Raw genomic sequence first — 25,379 nt, 5'->3', positions numbered from 1 at the left:
CATCAGAATCTCTAACAGGCGCGAATCTTAGAAAAATTGAATCTTTCTCCTTTCCAACACCAACAACACACTTTCCCATGGTTTAGGGAAATGAAAGCAGCACACAGAAGTTTAAAAAGAAGCAACTGGGGCAGCAAATTTTTGCATCGTGGCAAGAAGGACTAGGAACATGGACAGTTGCTGTTCTCTGAAGCGAATCATGAAGTCTGAATTCAGGAAGTATCTCTAGAGAACACCTTCAAAATCAGTTTCTGTTAATAGAAAAGATCGTGCTTCCAGGCTCCTTGGAATGAGAAAAATATGGGAAAGAGGATATAGGCTGCAGTCCTAAGGACAACGTCCTGCTAGTATGTCCCACTGAATAATGTTGGACTTACTTCTGAGTAAACCTGCTTAGGATTCCTCCCATAGTTTATGTAGGACTACAGGCTAGAAGACTTTCCGATATACTGAGTATTGCATCACTCTGCAAACAAGTACCCTGTTTTGGATAAGGGCTAAGGAATTATATTTGGCTTCCTGGCTGAAATTTTGTTACAAAAATCTCCCTTTGGCTTGGGATTCTCACATTTGAGTGAAGGAAGTAGCACGTGAACCAGAAGTACGTGTATACTTAGGTCATTTCTCTAAAGTCTCATTATCTTGGCTTCTGAAACAGACTGTTATGATTCCAGCAATCACAGACAACCCGATAGGTGTGCATTACTGGTTCGTAGATGACTTAGTTCACACACATACAGATGAGCGTGGATCACTTCCCCACCTGCAGTTTGAAGTGGTGTGCATCTGTTGACCTTAGGTGGAGTTTTGGTAAAGAAACGGAATGAAATGTGGCCACCTTCACATAAAGATTCTGCATACTAAAAGTGTTATGTAGATGCTCAATCATAAGAACTAAAACGAGGAACAGATGCTTAGAAGCAGAATTCATCGTCGTATTGACAAATTCTTGGGGAAAATAGCTTATGATTTCAACCCAATACGGCAGTGCAAAGGAATAAAACTATAAATTCTGGGTTTTGTCCATGGCACCATGAGGATCACTTCAATTGCACACGCATCCCATGTTGTTATTTCGGGTGGTAATACTTTGAGGACCATACAAAGCAGTGGAGAGCATGAGAGCAGCATTCCCATAATTCTGTGCACCATTACTAGGCATCCGGAGTGCCTCTCGAATTGATGCAGCTGCTTCGGGGTCATGGAGCAAAATGCTTCCTCTGGCTTCCTCTCCATTTCCAAGCCGTATCTACAGTATCGCTCACTGACTACCCCTATTCCTAGATCAACATTATTTTTGAACATTACACTAAGAGCAGCTTTGCGGGATCTAATTTTCCCCATCGCTGTCCAAATGCCTTCATGCAAAACACACACATTTCTTCCCCCCCCCCACCCCTTGGTACTCTTGCTGTCCCACGAACAGCAGAGAGTTGGCACTGTCTTTTTTAAAATACCATGGCAACAAGGCTTCAACACAACCACACAATCGGTGCAAAGGAGGGGGTGGTCTGTCTGCACGTACCTACACATTTTGGGGATATCATATAAGAGGGTGTTGGGTAGGGCACAGACCCTATTCCAGAACCCAGAAGACAACATGGTTCACCATGTGCTCTACTCAAGTATAAGAACAGCATCAAAGGGAATTGCAGCATCGAGTGTAACGGGGTGTGATTGCACACTGGGAGAAATAGAGGCAGCCTCTTGATGCTGGAAACATACCCCAGAACTACCTTCACTTGGCTGCTGATTATCCTTACCTAACTCACCCCGTTCTTTACCCAAAGGATGCCCCTCTATTACCAGATACCACTTCAGACAGGCTATGGTCAAAAGCGTAACCTTGGATCCTGCAGTTGTATCTTCTAGACCATCACCTGACCTAATTTGTAGTTCTTGCTACTGATGATTGTCTTGAGATGACCAAGCGTGGCAACGATCTACCCAAGGGAAACTGAGGGGAGACTGAGCAGCAGTGATAAAGGAATGGAGACATTTGAGAGTTTCTCTGCAATGGGACCTCATTGGGGTAGGGCTGGGGGGGAGATATCCACAGACCTCTCCTTAAGTAATTCAGCATTCAACCAAAACCACAAGAGGCATAGAAACCTTTCACTCTGCTGATAGCCTAATTTAGGCAACACCCCACCCAACGGTTCAGAAAACAGTGTTTTTAAAAAAAGTGTACGTGGTGGGTGTATGAGTCAAACACTAAGATCGCTTTGAGGCCTTTGAATTTTAAATTGTCCTCCAGGTTTTCTAGCTCATCAAGGCTTTTGATTTCTTTATAAAAAATGTATTTCCATGCTGATGAAATTTCACAGAGCTCTGAAGTCCACAGCTTGCGGGAAAGGCGCGTTGATCCAGCATCTGCCAGGAAGCAGAGGAGAGGGTGGAGTCCTGAGGAAATGTTTCCAAGAGTCTTCAGCTCCCGGCTTTCTGTTCCGCTGTTAAGCTTCTAGCCAGATCACTCCCCTTCCTCTCGGAGCTCGTGTGAGTGGTGCTGCGAGTACCACCGTAGGCATCTGAAAGAGGAACGCACGGGTCTTGAGTACCAGGGTTGCCCTGGTAGGCAAACTGGGAACGCGCCCTGAGATGCTTTTAGCTTTTAAACCTAACCCCATGTACCTTTGCTTCCATCCCTTGCCACTGTTTATTTCCACACTCTTCCCCTATTTCTGCTGTCTTGTTAACTTTGCTTCGCTGTTGCTCCTGCAGCTGAAAGAGCCCTCACTTGAGGTTCTTGTCTGGCGTGCTAAGTGATGGTAAGCAATTGGTGATTCCTTAATGGCAACTAATGGCCCATCAGGCTAGCTCATATCTAAAACCCTTTGAGAAATGGAATCGAAAAGCACATCAGCCTGCAGAGTGAAGGTCTGTAAGGGACAGTTTATCTAGTCTGAATTGGTAGAAGAAATAAATAACAACAACAACATTTGATTTATACACCGCCTTTCAGGACAACTTAATACCACACTCAGAGCGGTTTACAAAGTGTGCTATTATTATCCTCACAACAATCACCCTGTGAGGTGGGTGGGGCTGAGAGAGCCTTGAAAGAGCTGTGACTGACCCAAGCTGGCTTCAAGTGGAGGAGTGGGGAATCAAACCCGGTTCTCCAGATTAGCGTCCTGCTGCTCTTAACCACTACACCAAACTGGTGTAGAAAGGAGAAAGCCAGGTCCAGCGGACCTATGATTTCCCTCCCTCTGCACATTTCTTATGAGGGCCTGCTCGTAAAATAACAAAAATGAAAAGGTCGCTCTTGAACTCTACCTGGCCTTACCTGCGTTGCTGTGTCTGCGAATGTTGCGGGCATCCCCCTCTGCTGGCTGGAGCAGGGTGGAAGGGACCCAGTCCATTTTCTCAGAAACCAGCTTCTTCACTAACCTGAACATGCAAAGGAAATTATCACAGTCTCTCCCTTCTTTCTGTGACCATGGCTGCCATCTTAAAAAAGATCTGAAGAAGTGAGCTGTGACTCACGAAAGCTCATAACCAACCACAAATTCTGTTAGTCTTAAAGGTACTACTGGACTCTTGATCTTAAAAAACAAAACCCTAGTGCAGGAAGGCCTGTTCCCATATCTGTGTGCAAATGCTGGGGCTCTGAGTGCTTAACTCAGGGCCGGATCGAGGGGGGGCAGGGGGGGTAGTCTGCCCCCGGCGCCACCAGGGAGGGGGCACCGGGAGCAGCTGCCAGCTGCTGGGAGTGCACGGGCGGCAGCATGGGCAGCCTCACAGCCCCCCGCGCTGCCTTTCGCCTGCCCCACAGGACAGGGGGTGGCCGGCTTGCTACATGCCCCCTGTCCTGTGGGGCAGGCAAATGGCAGCATGGGGGGCTGTGAGGCCGCCCGTGCCATTTGCCTGCCCTGTAGGACAGGAGGTGACGACGAGAGCTGTAGTTCTTGAAAGCTTATGCTACAATAAAGTTGGTTAGTCTTAAAGGTGCTACTGGACTCTTTACTATTTTGCAACTACAGACTAACACGGCTAACTCCTCTGGATCTATGACAGGGAGAAAATGGCTGTTTTGCTATGGCATTATTCCCCACTGGGGTCCCTCCCCTTCCCAAACCCTTCCCTCCTCAGGCTCCACCCCCAAGTCTCCAGGAATTTCCCAACCCAGATTTACCAATGCTGTGCCCTACTTACCATTGTCCATCTTCACCTTCCTGTATGAACTGAACTAAATCTCCATCCTCTAGTGTAAGGGAATCAGGGAAACAGGTGTCATAACTGCCTTCTACCCGGTAAAGATTGGATCCCTAAAACAAATGAGACAGAGCATATGGCATTATTACAGAGGGAGGGTATAGGGTTGGGGGGGGCAGGAAAGAAAAAAATGGTATTCCTCTAGAAGGCCCAAGGCATGCATTTCAGAGACAGCTGCTTAACAAGAGCCAGCCCATTTCTTATCCGGCAGATGACTTGAAGGAGACGCTGTATAGGGATGGGGCAGGTCTAATCTGCCGTGGTGGGTCATTCAACAGGATGGGTTCTGCTACAGAAAGCCTCTAATTCATGGCAGTTTCTCGCATTTAATCAAGCAAACTGGTTAAAGATGCAAAGGAAAACCTCTCCTAACGAACGAGGAAGTATGGACCAAGACCGTCCTTGTCATCTTGAAGGATCTTAATTTTTCATTCAATACTAGTTCCTGCCCTTGCATGCTGAAATGGCAGACTATAGCAGCACGCGAAGTGGCCTTACATGAAGTTAGAACATTGTCTATTCTGACTGGCAGTGGATCTCCAAATCTCAAGCAGAAAAGGTCTCTCCCATGACCCTTCCTTGGTCTGCTGCCCCAAATTGTGTTCAGTTTGGGGCACCGTAATTTAAGAATGATACAGACAAGCGGGAACATGTCCAGAAGATGGTGAGGGGTCTGGAGACCAAGTTCAATGAGGAAAGGTTGAAGGAGCTGGGTATGTTTAGGCTGGAGAGGAGACGACTGAGAGGTGACAGGATAACCATCTTCAAGTACTTGAAGGGCTGCAATATAGAGGATGGCGCGGAGTTGTTTTCTGCTGCCCCAGAAGCTCAGACTAGAACCAACGGCTTGAAATTAAATCAAAAGGGCTTTTGGTTAAATGTTAGGAAGAACTTCCTGACAGTTAGAGTGGTCCCTCAGTGGAACAGGCTTCCTCAGGAGGTGGTGGGCTCTCCTTCTTTGGAGGTTTTTAAGCAGAGGCTAGATGGCCATCTGACAGCAATGTTGATTCTGTGAACCTGGGCAGATCATGAGAGGGAGGGCAGGAAGGGCTACATCAGTGTTTAGTTTTCATGGCCCTTTATTACACGCTTAGGGTAATGCCGGTTGCCACTTTGGGATCAGGAAGCAATTTTTTCCAGGCCAGTTTGGCCAGGGATCCTGGAGATTTTTTGCTATCGTGGAGCAGGGATCACTGTGTGTGTGTGTGTGTGAGGGGGAGGGTGTAGTTGTGAATTTCCTGCATTGTGCAGGGGGTTGGACCAGATGACCCTGGAGATCCCTTCCAACCCTATGATTCTATGATTCTAAATCCTTGAACTGGAGATGACAGGGACCAATCTGGGCTCTCTTGTATGCAAGGCATTCATTCACGGGTTGTGCTTCCAAACCGCCTGACTGTCACCTGCTCTGATCCATTGGGATGGAGCAAGCTTGAAGTCAAAATCATTCAACAGAGATAGCCGGGACAGCCCTCAACCCCACCCTAGCATTTAAAATATTCTGGTTTAAGGAAATAATCAAGAGACATTTTGTCAGTACTGAATCTGACATTTTGAAACATTTCCTGCACGTTGGGAAAAAGCAAAACTAAATCCCCTTCAGGGTTTAGGCCCAGCATGGAGCACATTTATGGGGATATAAAAAATGGCAGCGTGCAGCTTTCGAGGCTCTGACATACATAGTTTGGCTGGCTCTCTTCCTCCATATCCGAAGAGTTGGACAGCTCCTCCGCACTGGACGGGATAGCTTCAAAATCCTCAAAGGTGTCTAGCGAAGGCATCTGCCTACTGGGCCAACCTTTACAAAGGAACAAGGTGACTGGCATTAGCTCTTTGATCACATTTCAGCTGTACTTCTATCATTGCATGGAAGTCCTGCCCCGCCCCCGCCCCCGAAATTAATTGCTCAGGACAGACTGGCTCCCTCTTCAAAGAGCTCCATGTATTACACTTCTGATCCGGGCATCAGCTTCTTTTCCCAACAACCCTGTGAGGTAAGCCAAGCCAGGTCAGGAGGATACAGGAGGGTGCTTATGCCGAGACCTGAGCATTCAGTACCACTCCTTCCAGACCACGGCCTCAGTTGGCTCATCTCAAGGGGTACCAGCGAACAACCAAGACAAATGTGTGTCAGTTGATCGATTAATGTTGGCTTTCTATCCAGATTTGTTTAGACCGGTTGCAATTGAAATGAGAATTGCCCCCTGTGATTGTCCCCCTCTATCATGTCTAGGACACTGATCACCTGAAAAACCATTGGTGTAGAAACATCTGTACAGACCATGCCTTTTCCTACTCCATAGCTGAGCAAGAATTTGACATTGGGCTTTCTGCTGCCCCAACTGAACCTGCAGTTACCATCTCACGCTGGTCTTCTAATATAAGGAATATGGGACTGAAATGTGGGCTGGAACAGTTAGCAAATATATTCTAGTACCTGGTATTTTGAATTAGCTGCAGAACCACAATTTTGGTTCAGCATGATAAAAGATCGAGCCGACTTGAGCTTCAAAATGCTGATTGCCTTGCTAGACTTAAGAAAAAAATTCTGAGATAAAGAACATATATTTTGCCACGGAGTACTAGCCAACCATTATTTGGGGGTGTTACGACCCCTTCTCTCTTTTGGGTAGATTTTGCCTTTAATCTTTCCCTTACACCCTCTGGGTAGATTGCTGCCACCAGGAATATTATATTCCAAAATATTTTATTTAGATTTTCCCCTTAGTAACGTGCCCAAGCGTCAGGCTCCTTCATGGTTCTATGTGGCCCTGAGGATAGGAATGGGATATAGCAATGACAGATACTCCGGGATATAACAAAAACAAAGTAAACTTTTATTTTTCTTCAAGAAGCGTATTGGTTTCATAAGAGTAGTTCTCAGTTCTTAAAGTTACTTCACTTAAACTCATTCACACAGATCTCTTCTAAGGCTTCAAACACTGTTTGCCTGACTGAATGTTCTTTCACAAACATACTCAGATCAGGTTTCCACATGGGTTATATTTCTCTCAGTAACACTTAAACATGCTCAGGCAGCACACAGCTAGCCTCTCTTTTCCTCACTCAATATTTCTCTCAGAACTGCTTAAATTTACTCAGGCTGCACACAGCTTGCCTGCTTTCTCTTGACTATTTTTCACAGAAATGCTTAAACATGCTCAGGCAGCACACAGCTTGCCTCTCTTTTCCCTGACTGAATGTTATTTCTCAACTCTCAGAGCCAAGCTACAAGTGACGCCTGACACAGGTCGGACACTTGTCAGCTTCCCTCAAGTTTTGATGGGAAATGTAGGCAGCTTGGCGGAATGTTGGACAAGTGACAGTTGAAAAGTCCATTGGACAGCAGTCGGAGAGCCAAGCTGCAAGACCAGGGCCCTTTTCACACTACTTATGAGGACGCGCAACGACGTGGAACATCACGCTACAAATGCGGAAAATCGTGTTTTGTCGCACGGGATTTGCGCAATGTCGCGCAAATCTCGCGCGAGAAAACGCGATTTTCCATGTTTGTAGCGTGATGTTCTGCGTCATTGTGCTTCCCCGTAAGTAGTGTGAAAAGGGCCCAGGATACCTACATTTCCCATCAAAACTTGAGGGAAGCTGACAAGTGTCCAACCTGTGTCAGGCGTCACTTGTAGCTTGGCTCTCAGTCTAAAACTGCCTTCACTCCGCCCATACTCTCAGTCATCAACCAATCATATCCCTTGCTCATCCCTCTCTTTCTCTCCCACTCTTCACCTATATCACACCAAGCATTTAAAGACACATGCACCCATTTACTTAAAATCATTACAGGGGGTGTCTCTGGCCAAATGGGAGAAGACTGGGTCTGGGCTTTTGCAAAAGGCAAAAGACAGGCACGTTTCTGGCACCGCTTCTGCCTTCTGCAAAGTCGAGGTGGATTTCATTTTTATTTATTTTAAAAAATTCTGCCCCCCATTCCCACATGCTCAACGTGGCAATTAAACCATCAGAATTAAGCCACAATTACCACACGCTACAAGAAACTGACTAAATACATAGAATGGGAGGCAGGCTCCTCTCCCCACATTCTCTACAATTCATGAGGGGCTTTGGCGAGTACTAGTAAGAGGGCATTCACTGTGGGCAGGGCTTTTTTTCAGGGGGAACGCGGGGGAACGGAGTTCCGGAACCTCTTGAAAATGGTCACATGGCAGGTGGCCCCGCCCCCTGATCTCCAGACAGAGGGGAGTTTAGATTGACTTCCGTGCCGAGGGCCATCTCAACTCCCCTCTGTCTGGAGATCAGGGGGCGGGGCCACCTGCCATGTGACCATTTTCTCTGAGGGCAACCCACTGCGTTCCACCACCTCTTTTCCCAGAAAAAAAGCCCTGACTGTGGGAGATGGGTTGTCACTCCTGCTGAACTGTGAGCAGATTTCTTGGTGGGAGCGCTGACTGCTATCCTGAGTGTAGAGATGTGGACCTGAGTCTGGCTTGTGTGGAAGCTTTTTATATTCTTAAAGGCATTTCTTCACAATAAAACAATACGGGGAGTGGGGGACGGCTGGGCTCCACCAACACTCTTTCCTTGTAGTAATCTCCGTCCATGCCCCCATTAATACAGCCAAACTAAAAACTTTAAAAGAGAGAAAATGGCGGTGGGGGTGGGATATAGATTGCGTATTAAACAATAAAAACACTCCTAAATCTCATCCTCGTTCACCTCTGGATATTCGTTTCGAATACTGCTGAAAGCCCCTGCCTATGGAACGTTACTCTTGCCACGTCAATGCCAAGGGAAGACCTGCTTCTGCTCACTTGGGCCAAGAGGAATTTTTGACTTCCAGCAACTGTGGGGAAAAGTATTTTTAAATCCCCAGCAACTCCTCTGGGCTCGGGACAACAGTGCTGGGGGAGGAGGGAACTGGGTCTAAACCCGACAACAAACATAACTTGTAGTTTGGCCCTAAATGTTTGGCTGTCAGCACAGAACTTTTAAAAAAAAAGAACAGACAGAACTCTTGCAATGCAAAACCAGCAGATCTTGTCAGAAGTAAATGCCACTGATGCAATAGGACTCCCTCCCAGGGAAGTGTGCATAGAAGCATGAGACTTATTTCCCTAAAATGCAGCAGCGTAGCATCTATCTCGAAAGGAAAACTATCAGACGCATGAGTCACAAGATGCATTAATGCACTCCTTCTCAGCCAGAAAGGGATTACCAGAGAACATCTCCATAACGTTGGTGTCACTGAAGTCTCTGGGCCTGGAATCTCCAGCGTCACCCGGTGATACTTAGTTTCATTTGGGAGCCCACAATACTCTCAGTACAGGACCAGTTTCAGACCCAAACTCAAAGAGGATGAAAAAACACAAGAGAGAGATGCTTTCTGTACTTCAAGAAGGAGACCTGAGCCAGATTCCATGTTCGATTTATTGGGTAAATCATCTCCCGTAGTCTTATTCAGGTGACAGATTTATGGAAGGGTAGCTGGGTTAGCCTGTTGCAGTGAAAATTGCAAGACAATCTTGTGGCCTCCTAAAAGGGAAAGTCTTTCTCAAGACTTAACAAGCATTAGGTAAAAGCAGCTTTTCCCGCAAGGAAATAGCAGTAGAAGAAAGGGTTAAAGTCTCTCTCTCTCTCTCCCCAAACTCTTTGCCTTTATGATAAAGCAATCTCAGCAGCTAAATTTGCAAAAGTCTTTATGCTTTGTAATCCTTCTTGAGTCTCACTGAGAAAAGTGGTCTATAAATCATAAATAAAAAATTAAAATAAACACAGAAGAAATTGACCTGCAGTTGAGCCCTAAGTGCAGAAGGAGCCAGGAAGAAGAGCTGCTCGCAACAGCGGAAGTCTTCATTAGTTAAATGAACCTGCAGGATCCAACCCTCTTTGTCCAAGACTTAGTCGGAATCCATTTAGCATACATTAGGTACTTCGACAATAACAAAATTCTCACCTGTCGAAGGTGCAAATTGTGATAGGAAAAACTGGAGCGGGCGAAAACTCTGCTCATTCCTTTGTAATATAAAGAGGTGTTTACACAAGATTTAAGGAATGAGAGCCCTGGAAGGGACGGCAGACAATTAAACCTGCTGTTTCTACTGCCCAATATTCATACTGGCCAGTAGGGTTGCCAATTTCCAGGTGGGGCCTGGGTATCTCTCAGAATTGCAAGTGATCTATACACTACAGAGATCAGTTCCCCTGGAGAAAACGGGTGCTTTGGAGGGTGGGCTCTATGGCAATACACCCTGAGTTCCCTCTTCTCCCCAAACTCCATCCCCCAGGCTCCACTTCCAAATCTCTAGGAATTTCCCAACCCAAAGTTGGCAATCCTACTGGACAGAATGATTTGACCATCAGATGTGACTAAAGGAGAGCATCTGAGGGGACCTTCAGGATAAGGCAATCTCAGCAGCTAAATATGCAAACGTTAAGAGAGCCAGTTTGGTGTAGTATATTGTCGAAGGCTTTCACGGCTGGAAGGCTTTCACGGCCGGAGAGCAATGGTTGTTGTGGATTTTCCGGGCTGTATAGCCGACATCTCTCTGAGATCTCTGTCTTTTGGTGCTACACCTCTGAAGATGCCAGCCACAGCTGCTGGCAAAATGTCAGGAACTACAATGCCAACACCACGGCTATACATCCTGGAAAATCCACAACAACCAGTTTGGTGTAGTGATTAAGAGCAGCAGGACTCTAATATGGAGAGCCAGGTTTGATTCCCCACTCCTTTGCCTGAAGACAACCAGATGACCTTGGGTCAGTCACAGCTTCTAGGAGCTCTCTCAGCCGCACCCAACTCACAGGTGATTGTTGTGGGGATAATAATAACATACTTTGGAAACAGCTCTGAGTGGGTGTTAAGTTGTCCTGAAGGGTGATATATAAATTGAATGTTGTTGTTGTCTAGAGCTTGTCTGTCACCTGTGTCCCAGGCCACAGACCTGGCCTCCTAAATTCCTACCAAATACATGTCACAACATATTCTGTCCGCAAACATTATTAGACCACAGATGTTTTACTAGCAACTAACTCTGTCAAGCTGGGACTGAATAGGGACTATGAATGGTTATCACATTACCACAGGTAACAGATTTCCTTTCCTTTACAGAGGTGGGGTCTGGGGGAGCTCAGTGGCACCTGGTGTGGGCTTTCGGGAACCACAGATCTCTTTGTCAGATGCATCTGGCAGGAGAGCTGAGTTTATCGAAGGCCCATACTGCATTGGAATTGGATGGTCTAGCTGTTTGGCTGCTACAAACTAACAGGGCAAACTCCTTTGAAGCCAACTGATACACACACTAAAAGGAGATGTTTACATAAACTAGCAAAGGAATAGATCCAGAGGAGTTAGCCGTGTTAGTCTGTAGTAGCAAAATCAAAAAGAGTCCAGTAGCACCTTTAAAAGGTGCTACTGGACTCTTTTTGATTTAGCAAAGGAATGTTTTGATTGCACCCTCCCCCTTGCCTCTTCTCTCTCCTCCTCTTCTGTATTTGACCAGTCTCTGTATCAGGCATCTGACGAAGAGAACTTGATTCTCGAAAGCTTATGCTACAATAAAATTGGTTAGTCTTAAAGGTGCTATTGGACTCTTTTTGATTTTACTAGCACCTGGTGACTCTCTTCCAGTTTACAACAGATTCTCTGCCTGGTCAACTTGGAGGCAGTCCTTATTCGCCAGAGTGACCAAGCTAGTGGCTCCTGGCAAGCCCAGACATACCTAACATCCCACATACCTGTCATGGCTCCTTGTGGAGCCCAATTACCCAGCATGCCCCACTGTTTCTCCTTGACATTGGTTTTCTAAAAGGCAGCCACAGACGCTGCTGCCAATGGAGGCAGGAAACAGCAGCAGAGGGGGGGGGGTCTCTGAACCCTTTCCCCTTGTATGATTGGTTCTGTTTAAACGAACTACTTCCCCCCTGAGCTGCTTCTTTCTCTCCAAGGGGGGAGATAACAGGTACTTGTATCCTCTCCCCTGCAAGGCAAAATAACAGCTTAAGAGCGCAGTTTTCAGCCATAAATGTGGAATAAGGGGACAAGGTTAAGAATCTCATCTTTCCCATGACAGTTTACCACTTTAACCTGTAGCCTTTAAAGCAGCTTTTTTGGAAAGCTGAAAATGTCAGAGACATGTTGCTTGGTCCTCATATTTAATTTTGAAAGCCTTTACAGTAGTGCAGAAACTTAAAACCATCTGGGTGTTGTTGTTGTTGTTTTCAAAATCTCCCCGGCCAAAAAAATCTTTTTCTTCCAAATCCTCACATCTCATTACAGTACTCAGAAGATCAATTAAATGTTTCTGTTTCCAAACTCTGCAGGGCCCTAGCTTGAGAATCCCTTTAATCTTTTCAATAGAGCAAATCACCAACATGATAACTGATATAGTACCATAAGTGTACAAAGTGCTTTGCAGAGTAACATGAGCAAAAGAAAGGCCCCTGCCCCAAAGAGCTCCCAGTCAACATTTACAATGCAGGGAGGAGAGAAAGAAAGGGACATGATAACAGAGAGAGAGATGCAAAGGGCTGAATGCAAGCACCGTAAAATTGATGTTGAAGGAGTGCAGAGGTTTTCTATTATGATTCCAACACTTTGGGCACGATCCATGGAGAAGTTCTCCTGCTCAAGCTCCAGGGAAACGAGTAGATGCTATGTAAGTGCATAGAGCTCCCATTTATTTTGCTGGGATTAGCGCAGAAGGATCTCACACTGAACTGTGCCCTCCGTCTTTGGGTATGCTCCACACAGCACAAGGATTGCATTTCCAGTACAGTATTCTTTCCCAGTACCGTATGCCTTTTACCTGTCTGTGAAGCAGATCTAGGTACCGATCTCGTAGAGGGAACGACGGCGCATTTAGCCTGAGCCAACAGGGTTCTCTCAAAAGCATCTGCGATAGGAAGTAGGCATGGTTTATGCAATGTGTGCCAGCTGCGATTCGACTTAAGAGACAACAGAAAGGACATGCGACCCCTTCTGGGCATTCCTGCTTGCTAAGGAGGCTGGGAGATCTTGAGTGTCATGCATGGGGGACTGCACTTATACTCCGAATGAATGAATCGAAAATCAGGGCTCTTGGGCTTCAGCTCTTCCAAATCAGGGCAGACTAGGGGCCAAAACAGCCAATATGTGTGACACGAGCCGAGTCACGGGTGCCCGACCCAGCTTGTGGTCACACCAGTGATCGAGGGAACTCACCTGCAAGAATGCTTTGAAGGTGGGTTCCCTGATCATTGGTATTAGAACACTGACTAGAACAGAGGCTCTTAAATAAGAGAGAGCAAGCAAAATACACAAAGAAAAACACAGGCTCTCTAAGTATGCAATTAAAGCTACTCTTATCTCAACTCAACATATGTAATACACAAAAGTATGCAATTTCGATGTGTGATAAATAAATTGATTACATCATATCCATTATTGATTACATCACATCCATTATACATTGTCATTCCTCTGGATTGAACATATACAGTTTATTTGAGTTCATGTGTTGTGGTCTGTGTATGTTCAATCCAATCCAATCAATCCAATTCAATGGAATTGATGTAATCAATTTATTTATCACACATTGAAATTGCACACTTTTGTTTATTACATATATTGAATTGAGATAAGAGTGGCTTTAACTGCATACTTAAGAGACCTCACCGGTATTAGAAGACAGGTTGGGCACCCATGATTGACGTGTGTCACACGTATTGGATGCTTTGGCCCTTAGTGAAGGCAGAATGAGAAGAGGAGGATCTTCAACTGTGGTGTGAACAAAACAAAAAAATCAAAAACTTAAAAACTTGTTATAAAACTTTGCCAAGGGTTGGGAGGAAAGGAATTGCCAACCTCCAGGTGGATCCTGGAGATCTCCTGGAATTACAATTGATCTCCAGACTACAGAGATCAGTTCTCCTTGAGGAAATGGCTGATTTTGAGGGTGGACTCTATGGCATTATGCCTCAATGAGGCCAAACCCTGCTGTCCACAGGCTCCATGAATTTTCCAACCGGGACTTGTTAACCCTAAGTGTAGGTGTCATCTTAGGTGCTAGTCAATAGGATTTCAAGTCCCTGATTTGAACTGAACAGGTTTCTTCACTAGTCACCACCGGACAAAAATGGTATTCACATTTCATGGCAGTGGCTGTATTACAAGATTATTTCCAGTGCCCTTCAAACGGCAAATTTGTTCTTGTTGGAGAAGTGACAGCCTACTAAGGCCGTTTTCACACTGCTTACCTTCCCTTGGAACGACCCAGAATGTCGCGCAAAAACCACAGAAGATTGCATTTTCTCGCGCGAGATTTATGCAACGTCGCGCAAATCTCGCACGAGAAAATGCGATCTTCCGCATTTTTTGCACGACATTCCAGGTCGTTCCGAGGGAAGGTAAGCAGTGTGAAAACGGCCTAGGAGTCTCTCTACACATGACACCTTCTACACGAGAATGCTCAAGTGTAGGGAGATGCAATGCTAGCTAGAAAGCATAGTTTTAAAAGACAGAGCTGAAGACTCTGTCAATTTCACCTATTTTCACAAGGGTAGTTTAAAAAGACAGAGCTGGCAGAGATTGCTCCTCAGAGGGTTTGTTAAGTTTATCTTCACCTCCTGGAAGGGGAGATGAAATTGACAGAGCCTTTGGGGAGGCAAAGATGAAATTAACAAACCCTCTGATTTCACACTATTGGAATTTGATTTTCAGTATGATTGGGAAAATTACAGGTTATGTCATTCAACCATGTCCTGAACTCGTTTTCCTTAATTTGTGGGGAAATAAGGACATCCTCACAATCTGAAAAGACTTGACCTCAATTATGATAAGTGCTGCTAAAGCCATAATCACGAAGACATGGAAATCCAAAGTCCTACTCACAGTACAGCTTTGGGTTAACAAAATATGGGAATTTCTCACAATGGAGAAAATCACAAACTGCATCTCAATTGCTGAGAACCAGAACTTCCAATCCAATTTCTATGAGAAATGGTGGTCTTTCCTGGATTATATGGAAAAGCAAAACAAATACCTGAAGTCAATATCTGATGATCTTAAAGTTATAGCAATTTATTAAGCTTTATGTTCCTATGCTGGCTTTCCCCACATGTATTGTAAATATTGCCAAAGGCAATTGATACGCTGTTTTGAGCATATGTTTATATTCCTACTGTTTATATAGTTATTTACTTATAAATTTGTTTTGTTACTGTTGTTGTTTATTGTTAAAAAAATTCAAAAATAAAATTTTAATTTTTTTTAAAAAAACCTCTGAGGAGCAATCTCCGCCAGCTCTGTCTTTTAAAACTACCCTTGTATAGAGAGCTGAAATTGATGGAGCCTTTGGCTCTGTCTTTTTAAATGATGCTTCCTGGCTAACATAGTGTCTCCCTACACTTGAGCATCCTCGTGTAAGATGTCTTGTGTAGAGAGACTCGAAGACTCTAGTTAACTGTCAATACCGCTGAAAAAATAGTTTAGTCCACCCTTGTACCCTAGGGGGGGGCTGTGGAGCATTATCCAATGTTTAGGGCTTATTGAATATTTTCTCTTGCAGTTCAGTCTACCTCTTGTTGTTTTTCTCTCTCTGCTGTGTATCGGAGCTAAGCTACAAGAGATGAATTACATGAGGATGCTCATGTGAAGGGAGTTGCAATGTGAACCGGGAAGCTGAGTTTTAAAAGAGATCGGAAGGCTTTGTCAATGTCCCCTCTCTACAGAGCCAGGGAGATGGCTGCTCAGAGGGTTTGTTAATTTCCTCTTTGCCTCCAGACGGCTCTGTCAGTTTCACCTCCCCTTCTAATAGGCAAAGAGGAAATAAACATACCTTCTGAGCAGCCATCTCCCTGGCTCTGTAGAGAGGGGACATTGACAAAGCCTTCTGATCTCTTTTAAATCTCAGCTTCCTGGCTAACATTGCCACTCCCTTCACGTGCTCCTCCTCGTGTAATTCGTCTATTGTAGCTTGCCTCTCAGTATGTGTTAGTGCTTGTGCTCTGAAGTCCTCCCTGTTGCATTATTGGCCCGGAATCAGTTATTGTCCTTTGCAAAAATCCTGTTGCAGTAAATTCATTGAAAGCAAATTCCAAACATGAAGTAGATTATTTCCTGGAACTTTGCCAGTCTCACCATAAGCAGCTGTCTTGGGTGGCACCATTTGACAGATTAATGCCTTGTTGGTTACAATTCTGGGTTTGAAGAGGAAGCACTCCAGAAAAGCCTAAGATATTATAGGGCATTCTGGGTGGGTTTTCAGTTTGCATTAGAGCTAGTTTTGTCTGAAGTAATGGAAGAGCTCACCTTTCGACCAGCGGTGCAGAAAAACACGAGCCAGACCTATTAAATGAATTACTCACTCTGATTCTTTAACATTCTCTGCCCTTCCATAAACATGCACTGAAAAAATTTTTGGGTTGACCTATCGTGTTTACTACTCTAATATCTCTCATAAAAGGGGTAGTTAAAGTGTGTGAGGGGGTAATCAATCAGCGTCGTATGATGGGATTGTGAAACAAGCCCCCACCCTTCCTTGCTTCAAAACCATTTAGAAAAGGAAAGACCAATTGGGCGTCAGCTGGGGGATACAGTTACATCAGCATGCCATAAAGGATGCAACAGCAAGCCAAGCAATGACATGCAGCAAGCCAAAAGGGGAAAACGAGTGACAGGTGGAAAAGGAGCTGGATTGCAGTAGCACTAATGGACGGTGCCAAGTCGTCCCCCCCACACACACACACATCGTACAACCTGAATGTTTTTTCCCAGAACGCATTCCAGAATGAAACTTGGCAGACAGACATATGTGGAACAGTGGAACAGGCAAGGAAATGATGACACAATGGCTTTACAGAAACAGAAAATGATCTGATATGCGGACTTAAAAATCCCTTGCAGACTCTCAAATTAGTAGGATGTCGGAGATGGTCAACAGATCTGCATTCCCATAAGTGACACCGATGGACCAACCGCCACAAAAGAATCCCATGCACTGAGGCAGAACATGTACCTTCGAACCCCAGAGGAGTTGGATCACTTTTTATTTCATGCCTCTTGACTTTAACTGCAGGAACAAGGGGACCTGTGTGAAGTTTGCAGATGACAAGAAGATTGGAAATACGGTTAGAGGTCACCCACAGGCTCTCTCAGAGGGGAAAAGAATGAGAATCGTGGCACATGAAAATGAAGAGATTTATTTAGCATATAAAACCATTAGTGAAACAATCAGTTTGCAAAGGTGTAAGAAAACACGTTGTGACTTATCGCCGAGGAAGAACTCCTGCCTTGCTTTTTTATTATCTGCAATTCTGAGAGAGAACAGAAAAAGAGCCCGCAGATGTATTTATGGCTAAACTACCAGATCATAGCTAGGTACCCAATAATGGGAACCAGCCTGCACGCTGACATGTGCTTCATATATCTTGCTATCATTCTGACAATGAGAATTTACTTGCTCTTCCAGCCAGGATCGCGTAATATTTATTTCACTTCACATGGAGCTACCTATTTTTGAGTTGGAAATCCAAGCACAAGCTACCCAAAACAGCCATCTAAATTGCTACAGTAACCAAATGGCATTCCAAGATAAATTTAGGATGGGTTACCAACCACCAGGTGGGGCCTGGAGTTCTTCAGGAATTACATCTGGTTTCCAGACTACAAAGCTCAATTCCCCTAGAGAAAATGATAGCTTCTCCTAATTCTGCCCCAAACTGGCGCTACTCCCAAATCTCCAGGAATTTTCCATGCAAGAGCTATCAATCTTAAGTACAGGATGTGCCCCTTGCCTCCCTCTGTTTCATTGCACTGGGAGTTTCCACTGCTGCAGGTCTGCTCGGTGGCCGGTCAGCAGATAAAGCTTGCTAGCTGTCATACTAAGAGTCTTCCTACACAAGACATTTGACGTGTTCTTCACATGTCCGGAGACGCAATGTTAGCTGGGAAGCATAGTTTTGAAAGACAGAGCTAGCGGAGATTGCTCTGGAGGGGACGTATTCTCCCAGCCTTCCGCCACTTCTGACATCTCCCAGAGCCTTTGCCCTGCCAAGGCTCGGTTAATTCAGTTTTAAGCAGTAAGGGCAGCAGGGCAAAGGCTCTGGAAGGTGATACAGACCAGCATGCTAGAGGCAACGGAGGGCTATGAGATGTCCCCTTCAGAGTGATCTCCACCAGCTCTGTCTTTCAAAACAATGCTTCCTAGCTAACACTGAATCTCCCAACACTTGATGAACACACGCCCAGGTGTCTCTGGTAGAGACAGACGGTGCTTCTTCCTGATGGTCTACAGACCATACTAGGTCAGGCTAGGTCCATCTCGGCTTCTTGCTCTCCAGTGTCCCTGTAACTGCCATGGTGTCAAACCCTTCTCTACTGTCTCACAGCACCAGTGCACTCGGCATGTTTTTTTACGATCCTTCATATTTTGCATCATAAGGAAATGTGGAGCACAACCCAATAGATGCATTATGTGCCAAGGTAACCCAAACTTTGCAAGCTATGTAGATCGCACAAGCTAATCAAACTGTACATATTTTCTCGGCTTGTGTCAAACACCACTTTTCATGAGCAAAACATTTTACTGTCTTTTGGATGGTTTGATTGTCCTCTCCATACTCTATAGAGGGTCTGGCCAGTATTTCTCCTCTTATTACAAAGGGGTAACCACGGCTAAGAGTCATGAAGTAGACATGGGCACGAAATGGGAAAAAACCTAAATGAGAGTTTCGTGTTTCGTCGTGATCCACGAATCGCGAATTATGAAATTTCACAAAATTGAAACGTTTACTGAAACGATTTGTTAGTTTCGTGATTCGTCAGAACCCAGGGCATTCCAACGGCCCCCTTCATACCCAGAGATGCTAAACTCACAGGGAGACTTCAGCTTAAACCAAAACCAAAGGAAACAAGGAAACAGCAAGAGTATGAGCCCTCAAAAAAGCAGAGAAAGAATTTAGAAGACACAAAGACAAGCAAATTAAAAAAAGGGGGGAGGCCTAGGCCCCAGGGCCTAGAGCCAGGCTAAGGCCTGAGACTAGGGTGGGGTGGAGGAAAAAAGGAACCCTCGCCCAAAGACCTTCCCACAGCAAGGCCAAGAGCTGCAAATAAGAGGCTTCTTTAGTCTCTTTTGAAGCAGCAGCAGCCAAAAGCACTATCCCAAATCCACACTCTCACTACTTATCCCAGCAACACGTCCTCCTTCTTCTCTCTCTGTCTACTGGGACTGAAACATGAGGCAGAGAGACAGGTGCCTTTTATAAAAACTGCTGACATAGAGCAGAACAGGAGGTCTGTGGTTGGCTGACAGACCTGCCTAACAAGGTTTGGAGGGGTGAGATTGGTGTGCCCATGGCTACAGAAGGCCCACCTCCTTGGTGCCTAGGGGATTGACCCCCAGTTCCTGGCTGTATAGGGCAGAATGGAAGCTCTCCAGATGGCTAGGAGAGCTGCCAAACAAAAGTAAGTGGGCTATGATTGGGGTTTCCAACGGCAACAAAAGGTCTGGGCCCATTGTTGCCTAGGGAATCAATGGATCGGTGCCAGCCTGTCTGCAATTACGAATTGTTTTTAATTATATTTTATTCAATATTTTATTATTGAAGCTAATGAAGCAGGCCAAAAAGTCATGAATTTCGTGATAATTTCGGGATAACCACAGCCCCACAAAACGCTGTTTCGTGACACACAAAACGGGCTGTTTTGTGATGAAATTTGCTTCATATTTCGATTCGTGCCCAGGTCTAGCATTGAGCAGCCCAAAGCAATTCAGAATGTGATTATCTCAGGATTTGAATGCCCAGAGTAGCTTTGCTGGGGGAAGCATTCTGGGAGTTTTGCAACTCCAGTGCAACGCCACAGCTTGCAATGTTACATTTGGCACTGGAGATCTTGCACCTGATCAATCCATAGCAAGAGGCAGAAAGATTTCAAGAACCATGCCAGCTGTATCGATATCAGTAGAGAAAGGGGAGCAGCTGAGTTAGTGTGACTGTACCTTTGGTTAGAGCAGATGGGTTAGTTGTGGAGCTGATGGAGGAACCTAGGGAAAATCGGTGGGTAACATCCCTTTCTTTAGATTCTGGATCTGGGAGGACAGACAGGCGCAGGTCAGGGAAGGGTTAGAGGCAAGCAAGCAAAGAAAAGTATACAGGAAGGAAATCAACAGTTAAGAAAGCGTTTTTAAAAAACAGTTCCTGTTTGAAATTGCAGAGAAATTATTACTGATCAGGACATTTACATGAGCAGGGGTACACATTGCTTGACAAGTTAATTCAGGGCCTGTTGTACTGAAACAAACCTGGGACTGCATGGAATTCCAGAGAGGTTTCTCTACACTGTAGCTCTGTACTCATAAATAAGGTACGCGTGCATAGGTTATATACACAGAACAGGAGCAATTCCACTAGCCTCACTCCAGCATGTTCCTCTAGCCCTTGCCAGTAACAAGTGTTACCTATTTGCCCCATATGAACATAGAACCTCTGAGTATGCAAAATATACAGGCTATAGACTTCATCTGTGCAGTCAGGAACACCAGTTTTCCAGGATTCCTGACCATGGAAATAGAGCCCTACGTGGGTAGGATGCCTCAAGCAAGGTGCAGTGCTTCAGCACTTGGAAAGGAATGGAGTGGGGAGGGGGGACAAGAGTGCCTCATCCCTCCATGTTGCATTATTAAATAGCTTTAAAATGGCAATTCAGCCCAGAGTTATATGAAGATTTCTATATAATGATGTTATTTCGCAGATGACTTGGAAAGGGGAGGCTGCCTTTGGAGTGGGACGCTAAGAGGGAAAATGCACAATTGCCTTCCTTGCACATTATTCCAGAAGCATACAAACAGGAAGTGAAACATTTCCCGTTTCAGCACTTCCAGATAAGGGGTTGGATCCAGAGTAGATTTTCCAATGGTAGAATGAAACTTTCATGCCTCCCCCCCACAATGTAGCAAAATGACCTCCATGAAACGCTCCTCTTGGGGGATAGGAGGTCCTGAGGAATGACATGAAGCAGGAAGGGGGAATGGGTGGAAACTGACAATTTATTTGGGATTCAACCCAAGGTATGAAGCCAACCATGGGTGCTGCATAGGCTTTCCAGGCAAGCTCGATAATTTTATCATAGAGTTTCCAGCAGTTCCTAGAGCGGCCCTTTGTCACGTCTTGAACTCCATCTATTGGAAGACTGGTCATCCTGTTAGGCTCATTTGCCTTTAACATGGGGCTAAATTTCTCAAAAAAGCTCTAAAAGTTTTCTAACTGGCTTGTGCCTCTAACTGCAACCAGGGCTGAATCCACATGTCCAGGCATAGCACTAAACTGTAGGAATGATAGCGTCTTCCTGGCATGATTTCTGACATCGCGCCACGAGAGCAGAATCGTGGCATGATGATATCAGAAATCGCGCCAGGAAGACACTATCATTCCGATAGTCTAGCGCTATGCCCGGACGTGTGGGGTCCCCCCAAACCACAATATATTCTGCATGTGAAGTTTTTCCCACCATGTGAAACTGGCAGTCGAACACCCCTTTGTAAGTCTGCCATGAACAAACTATTTAAAAAGTAGATTGGCGGAGTCTAGATGGGCACACCAGACAAAGACACTGTGATGGGATGTGGCCACGCTTGCAAAGGAGAGACAAATGGCACTGTGGAATGGAGACAGCACTCAGGAGGTGGGTGGCTGGAGAGCAAGTTTACCTTTGGGTGGAGCTCTGCGGTTCGAAAGCCCTTGCAATGTAAATCGCTTTCTAGCAAGAGCTGAGCGCTCAAGGTTAAGGCTGGCGGAAGACTCGGCTAGGAGAAAGAGGCAGAGGGAAGAGACAAGTAAGGCAGGAGGGGTCGAACTTGGCAGCTGACGGAGAAAGCCACGGTTAGACAGCTTGCAGAGGGCAAGGACACCGCAGGGGGAGGAACGGGGGGCAGGCCAAGGCCATGCTGATGCGGCTGGTGACCAGTTAGGAATCAGGAAATGCAACCAGCTGAGCCAAACGCATCCCTCTCGTGCAAAAGGGATGCATTTGGCAAGCTCAGTTTCATTCGAGGGGAAACATGGAGTGGGGTGCGAGGTACCAGTCTGCAAGGAAGACGGGAGAGCGGGGTGGGCGGGTGGGCGGGGAGAATTCAAAACCAGTCAAATATCTAGCAGTGCTTTACCCCACAAAGCACCCCAATGCCTCTGTTGTGGTTACGGACAACAGAGCTCAGCGGTGTTTGTTAAGAAAGAAAATGAGCAAGCGTTAGTCTGGATGCACAAGATGTTTTTAAGTAAGTCCTTAGTCAGGGGTCTCCAAATTGCTACTTTTGAGTAACAAAAAATATCCCAAGCTACACCATACACACGTGTGCACACATACACATACAAATATGCCTCAAGTCAGCTGGCTGAGCCTTCCCTGGACTTTAATTCTCCTGAGAGCATTCCCTCTTGAAATCGCTTCCCGAGTCTTCAAGATATGGTTGCCAACACCAGGTAAGGAAATTCCTGGAGATTTGGAGGTGGAGCCTGGGAAGGTAGGGTTTGGAGTGGCTGCTCACTGGGGCTGTGATGCCATAGAGTCCATCCTCCAAGGCACACATTTTCTCCTGGGGAATGGATCTCTGTAGTCTGGAGATCAGTTGTAATCCTGGGAGATTACCAGGCCCCCCCACCTAGCGTTTGGCAACCCGATTTCAAGGGACTGTGTGAGCTGGCGGGAGCTACCAAATGCTCACAAGCATTGTTGGAGACCCCTGGCTGTGATTGTAATGAAATGTTTTCTAACTACAGACTACCTGGACTGCTCACTGCAAAGGCTTTTGTTTCCCACCTAATGCTGCACCTCCTCCACAGTGCCCTCATCCATCCCATGTTGCTCAGCATTGCTGTTTGCAGACGTCTTGCTGCACGACCAGGGCTTTTTTTCAGCTGGAACACAGTGGAACGGAGTTCCGGCACCTCTTGAAACTGGTCACATGGCTGGTGGCCCCGCCCCCTGATCTCCAGACAGAGGGGAGTTTAGATTGCCCTCCGCGCCGCTCAGCGGGGCCACCAGATCAGGGGGCAGGGCCACCAGCCATGTGACCATTTTCTCCGAGGGCAACCCACTGAGTTCCACCATCTCTTTTCCCAGAAAAAAAGAACTGTGCACAACACTTTATTTGCTCCTTTTATAAACGGATTCATTCTTTTGAAACAAAAAAATCCCTCCCCGCTGTAATGCGCAAAAAAAGAACGCCTTGTATTAAAACTTAAATCAAAATGATCAAAACTATTTAAAAAAAACTATTTAAAACATTTTAAAATGCACCCGCTAAAATCAGGGCTTTGCAAAGCACAACGGCAGTGTTGGAATCAGGAGCTGAAGAAAAGCGTCGTCTTTGCCTGCTAGAGGAACAAGGGCCAGAAAAAGAGCTGCTCCAAAATATTTGGTTGTGGCTCCGTCTCCTGCTGGATTGGCCCATTGCTGGCGGGATCAATGCCAGCACGAGAACGTAAGAGGAACCCTGCCGGATCAGACCCGGGGGGTCCATCGCGTCCAGCATCTGGGGCCAACCAGTTACCCTGGAGGGCCAACAACAGGGCGTAGAGGCGGAGGCCTTCCCCAGATGTTGCCTCCTGCCACTACTGTAAGGACATGTCTGCAGGATAACGGCCTCTCTGTAGGTTTTCGACCACAGGGGATCGGTTATTCCTGGGAGCATCCACACCTGGCTGAACGTACTGAACAACAATTGTAACCAAACATGAAACTGACCCATCTGCTAGATTTACATGCCAAAGGCACAGACCTCTAAACTTAAAAAGTGTGTGTGTGCGGGGGGGGGAGTGTCCCACTTTGTTAAACATTGTTAAAGTAGTTGCGAGATAATTACAAAATAGCCACAACCAATGTTCTTGAAATGCACAGCTTGTCTGCAGTGCAGGGGGGTGGGTGGGATTCCCGGGAACATCTCGGCCAGTGAGTGAGATTTGGGCTGAGCTTCTGCTTTCCTCCCCGCTGCAGGTATTTAAGCCTAGCCATGGCAAGAGGCGCAAGCCTAACAGCTGGCGCCAAGGAGCTCTTGTCCTTTGGTTCTTAAAACCAGGGGCCCGGAGCAAGCTGGGCCAGCAGATACAGGACAAGCCATGGATGCTGAAGTTGTCTTGTATATTTATGTGCTTGGCCGATTCCAGACGGCCCTCCCCATCCCAAAACGTTGCGCGTCGTCGTGCGGAAAACACGAAATATCACGTTATCTCGCGTGAGTTTTGCGCGATGTCGCGCAAAAGTCGTGTGAGAAAACGCGATATTTCGTGTTTTCCGCGTGACGTTTTGGGATGGGGAGGGCCGTCTGGAATTGGCCCTTGTTTGCAAGCCACTGTGACTCCACTGGGGAAAGAGGTGGAGCGGTGGTGGAGGAAAGTGGTGTCAGGTCATAGCTGACTTATGGCAACCCCCTGCTGGAGTTATCAAGGCAAAAAACTGACAAAGGGGGTTTGCCATTGCCTGCCTCTGCATAGCAACCCTGGTCTTTCTTGGAGGTCTCCCATCCAATTACTAACCAAGGCTGACCCTGCTTAGTTTCCTAGATCTGATGAGATCAAGCTTACCTGGGTTATTCAGATCAGGGCAGAGGTGGGGTAGAAATGTTTAAATAAATAAATCTACAAAGCATATTCATTTGCCAAGACGTGCCCCTCCACATGCATACCCCCCTATGAGGTGACATTTCTTTGCCCTCTGCCCTATTGAAATCACAAAGGGTGTCCTGGTGGTGCCATTTTTGGTGAGGGCTTCCACATGGCACTTCTAAGCATCCTTTTCTGGCCCGTAGCTTTTTAATCTTTGCACCAGGTACAGGCCCAGCAGAGTTGTTCGTTTGGTCATGTGCACAGTGCATGACTTTTAAAGAAATCTTATTTGTCCTTGTGGCGCATCAGGAAACTAAGTCAATCTTGTTGGGACTTGATTTGTTTCTGGACTTGAAGGAACACAGGTGCAAAGTCAGTGCTGCACTGAATTTTCACAGGGCTCCATTTTCGCTGCAGAGGTTTTTGTCTGGAGGCTTATGAAAATGTTTGAGGAATAAAAACCTGAACCCATCTACTCCTCTATGCGTTTGTGCGCCAGCTCACGAGGTCACTGTTCCTTCATTCTGCAGCTGCACAGTGAGGAGGAATAGTGAGCACATCCCCTATGCACAGGAAGCCACATCAGTGCTCCCTGCTTTGCCATGCCACAT

At 46.0% G+C, this 25,379-nt stretch overlaps 1 protein-coding gene across 1 annotated transcript in view; it reads right to left on the bottom strand.

Annotated features, from left to right (window-relative positions):
- Positions 1 to 2,326: 2,326 nt before the first annotated feature.
- The window catches only part of MCF2L2 (MCF.2 cell line derived transforming sequence-like 2), a 272,166-nt gene continuing 249,113 nt past the window's right edge, over positions 2,327 to 25,379 (bottom strand). The window contains exons 26-29 of the mRNA XM_054982756.1: positions 5,898 to 6,016; positions 4,159 to 4,271; positions 3,290 to 3,393; positions 2,327 to 2,528 (exon numbers count right to left, since the gene is read on the bottom strand). Of these exons, the coding sequence (XP_054838731.1) occupies positions 2,428 to 2,528; positions 3,290 to 3,393; positions 4,159 to 4,271; positions 5,898 to 6,016 (437 nt within the window). The 3' untranslated portion in view covers positions 2,327 to 2,427. The remainder of the gene's footprint in view (positions 2,529 to 3,289; positions 3,394 to 4,158; positions 4,272 to 5,897; positions 6,017 to 25,379) is intronic.

This window comes from Eublepharis macularius, chromosome 6 (genome assembly GCF_028583425.1).
Source record: "Eublepharis macularius isolate TG4126 chromosome 6, MPM_Emac_v1.0, whole genome shotgun sequence".
Taxonomy (NCBI): Eukaryota; Metazoa; Chordata; class Lepidosauria; order Squamata; family Eublepharidae; genus Eublepharis; species Eublepharis macularius.
Note: the sequence above shows the minus strand (reverse complement) of the source record. Positions and strands in the feature narration are given on the sequence as shown.